At 33.6% G+C, this 5,641-nt stretch overlaps 1 protein-coding gene across 1 annotated transcript in view; it reads left to right on the top strand.

The window, feature by feature from the left end:
- The window catches only part of LOC107696969 (CD9 antigen-like), a 21,041-nt gene that overhangs the window by 6,034 nt on the left and 9,366 nt on the right, over nt 1-5,641 (top strand). Inside the window, exon 2 of the mRNA XM_016497549.1 lies at nt 4,167-4,266. Coding sequence (XP_016353035.1) covers nt 4,167-4,266 — 100 coding nt within the window. The remainder of the gene's footprint in view (nt 1-4,166; nt 4,267-5,641) is intronic.

Below are 5,641 nucleotides of genomic sequence, written 5' to 3' on the forward strand. Positions count from 1 at the left end.
GTGTGTGAGTGTGTGTGAGTGTGTGTGTGTGTGTGAGTGTGTGTGAGTGTGTGAGAGTGTGTGAGAGTGTGTGTGTGTGTGTGTGTGTGAGTGTGAGTGAGTGAGTGAGTTTGTGTGTGTGTGTGCGCCTCAGGGTGGCAAATACTAAGTGAAGGAAAATGAGTGGTAAACTGGACATTGGCAGGTTTTGCTGAATCAGACCTCAGCCTGTAAGACCACAAATACACAAAGAGGGAACAGCAGGTGGTCGGGGAGAGTGAAGTGTGTGCATGTGTGCGTGTGTGGAGAGTGTGTTCCACCACACCCCTGATCATCAGACAATAGAACACTCTCCCTTTCCTCCCACACGCTCTCAATACTGTAAACATTACAGTGTATGTCATTACAACAAGGGTACTGTATGTATTCACAGATAATTTACAGAATTGGAAAATGATAGACTGTTAACCAATAAAAAAACTATTTATTTAAAATACATTTATTTCATACTAAGTATACTTCAAATCCATTAACATAGTTATTGACATTACTTAAGACTTACTGATATAAAAATTATAAGTAAACTTTATTTGGAGTACTACTTGTGCACAATGCACATTTCTTATTATTAAACCTAAAATGTGTTTTAATGTCACTGTTGATGAGGATTGTATGATCTTTGAATATTATCGGTCTTTAAATGCAAGATATTTAAAGTGTACCTGAAGTATACTTGCAATAGTTCCACTTTAGCACAATCAAACATACTTCAGTATATCTTTAGTTGGACTTCAGCACAATTAAAGTGCTTCAAGTACAAAATAAGTTGTTAGTTGTAGCAGGCTTTAAGTATACCAGATTAGTATAGCCTACTAAATGTACAATTGCAGGGTGTTTTTATTAAGCACATAAATATGTAAATGTATTTGTAGTATACTAGGCAAAATAAATGTATTTCAAACTTTTAGTTTAAAGATTTCTTTTTTTTCACTAGGGTAGATATATCTACCTGAACAGAGTGTTAAAAATCATTTTAGTTACATAACATCAAATTGTAGTCAGGTTTATCAAATCATATTTAATTTGAATAAAACCAGTGTTACCAAATAAAATACTTTTTTTTAACTTGAACATTTTTTTTTCAATCTAAATGTTTTTTGGTTTTTTTTCTCACTCTAATGAATCCTTTGTGGAATGGAAAGTTCTATGGATGTTAAAGGCCCTTCAATGAACCATCAATGCCAGTAAAGACCCGTTATTTGGTTCTTGGCTAACAATCTAACCAGTATAGTGTGTGGTTTAGTGCACTACATGAGCGCTGTTAAAATGGAAACTTCCCTGAGCGGACTGGATTCTATTTTCCACCAGGAGATCTAATCAGCTTTTCCTGGGTTTGAGTTGACCAATTCTTTCATTCTTTTTTTCTTGTCTTTCTGTTTTTCTTGTTCCATAATGACTCGGTTTGAAACGCTCCTCCTTCTTTTCCAGCATTAGAATTGTTGTTTTGGTGTTTGCTGTAGGTTCTTCATTAGGGAACGCAGACATGTGATCTCATGAGCTCGAGTTTATATTGTATTCAGATGGTCACTTGGAACATGAAACGTCAAAGCAAAGTCTGCTGGTTTAATCATGGCCGGTTTCGTTTTTGCTACAAATGAAAACTCTATTTGTTGCTGAAATTACAAAAAAACGTGCTCAGAAAAGGACACCATAAAACTCCCAATAAACTTGAAAAAGCCAATATGTTTTCCATATACTGTACTGTATGTAAAATAACAATAGAAAGCCAAAAGCGACCCAACAGGCAATTTATAAGAGTGGAAATGTTTTTCCCGTTTTTAATCGTCTTTCTCATTCTTTTATTTATTATTCTTCCTATGATTCATGCATTGCTATGGTATTTAAAACTAAATATTTGAGAATTATTTATAATTATTCATAATTACTTCCCTAATAAAAAAGTAATACATTTATTTCATACTAAGTATACTTCAAATCTATTAACATATTTGTTGACATATAACTCAAGACTTACTGATATAAAAATTATAAGTAAACTTTATTTGGAGTATCACGTGTGCACAAAGCACATTTCTTCTTATTAAGCCTAAAATGTGTTTTAATGTCACTGTTGATGAGGATTGTACAATCTTTGAATAATATCAGCCTTTAAATGCAAGATATTGAAAGTGTACCTGAAGTATACTTGCAATAGTTCCACTTTAGCACAATCAAACATACTTCAGTATATCTTTAGTTGGATTTCAAAGTGCATTAAGTACAAAATTAGTTGTTCCAATTTAGCAGACTTTAAGTATACCAGATTAGTACACTAAATATACAATTGCAGAGCATTTTATTACAGTAAGTTTATTAATATGTAAATGTATTTGTAGTATACTTAGCATGAAATAAATGTATTTGAAATACATTTTAGTATATTTATTTATTTAGGGATTCTTTTTTTTTTTTTTAAGTAAATTGATATTTTTATCCTGCGTTTATTTGATCAAATATACAATAAAAACAGTAATATTGTGGAATATTATTACAGTTTTAAATAACTGTTTTCTATGTGAATATATTGTAAAATGTGATGTAAAGCTGAATTTTCAGCATCATTACTTCAGTCTTCAGTGTCACATGATCTTTCAGAAATCATTCTGATATGCTGATTTGCTGCTCAAGAAACATATATACACATATTTATTTATGTTATAATGAATATACAGTATGTTTCAATCGCACGCGCAGACACAGTTGCTCGTTGTCCTGTATAGTTGCGGTGTGCTGGTCTTTTGTCCCAGAGATAACCGCTGATGCCGGAGGAGATCTCTGGAGAGGGAGGAAGGGGAGGGATAATGTTACACTGCCGAGTGTTTGCTGTCCCGCGGGGGGGTTGTGTTATATGACCGCTGTAGCAGACAGGAGAGGCTGAGGAAAGTGCCGCTCGTCTTGCATCATCCTCGTGGATTTCGATTTAATGTTATATCGTTTTTCACCGCCTTAGAAGATCTTTGCCCTTCAGACCTGAGAAATCCCAGAGGTGTTGATTTTACACAAAAGCCCATTTTAACATGTTTTACACTCTCCAAATTGGAGAAATTCAGGGCCCTATGAAATCCATTAAATTTTTTCCCATATTCCGTTTTTTTTTTTTTTTTCAGTTGTTTCCATTTAAATTTTTCTGGATTCAGGTTTTTATGTTATTTATTTATTTATTTTTAATTTTTCTAGACTCTGTTGATTAAATTATATTCAAATGTAATTAATTGAAATCATGAAACTTACAATATTAAACTGTGATTTATTAAACAATTAGCCTAACAAAAATAACATTTTAAGGCCCTAGGAAATGTTTTATTTTTTTCTCAAATTCAAACTCTGTTTTCCATTAATTTTTGCAGTTCCATTTTAATGGTTTCATTAAATATTAATAATCAAAAGCATCTCTAAACAATTGATTATATAAAAAAGGATAATAATTTATTATTTTTATATTTATGTCTTTTTTTTCCCCAGAAGTACCGTGTTGTGTATTTACATTTTTCTGCTAAATAAATTCTGGTACATAATTTTTCTGGTAAATATTCCTTTAAAAATAATGTTTTAATAATTTTATTAATAGTAGTAGTACTATCATTACTATCATAGGGCCCTAGAAATTGCCCTGAGTGGTGGCAGGAATCCAAAAGTGTAAAACTGGGAAACTATACTCAAACGAAAGGGCTTTTGACTGAGCTTTAACAGATGAGTGTCTGCGTTCCTTGTCAGCAGCGATTAGAGTTTGTTTAATGGTGATGGGGGCTGAACTCTACAGCCTGCTTTTCCTTTCATGGTTTGGCCTTCAGCTGTCATTTCTCAGGTTTAAGAGCGGAAGGATCCTGCCAGAGTGGAACATATCTGTGCCACCTCTCCATAACTGCAGGAAAAAATGAAGACAAAGAGCAAAGAGTACTGAGTTTTTCAGGCCTTAGATAAAGGTCTGACAGTGTTTTCTTATTCGTGTTTGTCAAATGAATTCATCTTGAGGAATTGAACTTGAGCTGACGTCATTTAGCACATATCGACATGTGATGTGTTGTTTAGTGATTTTATCTGATGACGATTCTTCAAAAATGTCCTCTTTTGTGTTCTTTGGATCTGAAACGAGATCCTCTGAAGATCTTTCGCTGTTGTTTTTGCAGTTGATGGGCTCGCTGGTTCTGGCTGTGGGCCTCTGGCTCAGACTTGATACAAATACTGTGTCTCTTCTAGGAGAAGGCGGACCTGATACCTTCTTTATCGGTAAGTAATTAATTGATAATATTTCATAATATTTCTCCAAGGCCTTACAGACAGTATGTCTAATTTTGGCAGTGTTTCAGAGGGCAGCATCCAGTTCTCCAAAAGTACTGATTTACTTCTGTCTCTTGTCTTATATCTATTTATATATAGGGGTGTGATATATATACAAATCACACCCTATATATATATATATTTTTTTTAATTAAAACAAATATTTTGTGGTTTCACACTGTATCTCTTAAAACCGAAATAAAGGGACGACAGACAGGAAACCATGGAATATTGTAGATTATAGTGATTTTCTCTCTTATCTGTTATATTTTCTGTTATGTAGCTTATTTATTATTATTAACTTTTCACTCAAATTGTTATGCTGATAATATATTTTTAATAAAAAAGCTATGTTAAAAATGTTACAAAAACATGTACAAAATGAATGAAATTATAGTATTTAAATCATATTTATAATTAATATAAAACCATATATTATATTTAATATATTTAATCAATGAGTTTTAAAATTATATACAATTATATAAAAATAAATAGGATATTTTTATGGATTCTGCAGTTCTGAAAAATATGAATTAAATTAAAATAATAATAATTAAAAAAAAGAATACACGCATTTAATTTAGTGCTTTCAGAGTTTTGGACCCCACTGTAGCCCTTAAAACAGAACTAAAGCAGCGTCAGACAGACCTAGTGTTTATTGGTACTGGATGGAAACATCTGAGGCCACTCAGGGTGGCACAGTTTCCACGGCCTTCTGCCCAGCCCTCGTGAGACACACCGAGTTCTTGTACATTTCAGAGGCTGGTGTTTCTGAAAACAGGAAGTGACATTTCAAGTTGTGCATACATGGAGGAAACCACAAGGCTTCAGGTTTGCTGTAGCAACAGTTCAACCTGGGAGGAGAGAGAGATACAGAAGATCATATCTGGATGCAGAGGAGAACAGAACTTCACGGTGTCAGGAAATATTCGTATCCTCAGACAGCCTCTTCAAGCTTGGATTTTAGGCGCTGACATCTCCCTCATCTGTGGGTTTTAGCACTTAAAGCTGTGAAGAGAAGCCAGTGTGAACGAGCATGACTCAAAGCCTCAGCAAGATCCCAGTGACAAAGTCACACAGTCGTTTCTCATCAGCCCAGATGAAGAAGACTTGTCATCGTCCTCATTTCAGCCTGCAAACCACAGTCACATTTGCATCATACACAGTCATGTTTTCCATAGTTAGATACAAATACAACCCACATACATTTATATTTATAGACTTACTGAAACTAGTCCGTTTCTGTTTCTGTCATTATGTATTCACCCTTATAGTAGCATAGTTCCACTATATATTTATATAATAATAAATGTACATCTAA

The sequence above is a fragment of the Sinocyclocheilus anshuiensis genome, unplaced genomic scaffold (assembly GCF_001515605.1).
Source record: "Sinocyclocheilus anshuiensis isolate Anshui unplaced genomic scaffold, SAMN03320099.WGS_v1.1 scaffold130, whole genome shotgun sequence".
NCBI classification, from domain to species: Eukaryota; Metazoa; Chordata; class Actinopteri; order Cypriniformes; family Cyprinidae; genus Sinocyclocheilus; species Sinocyclocheilus anshuiensis.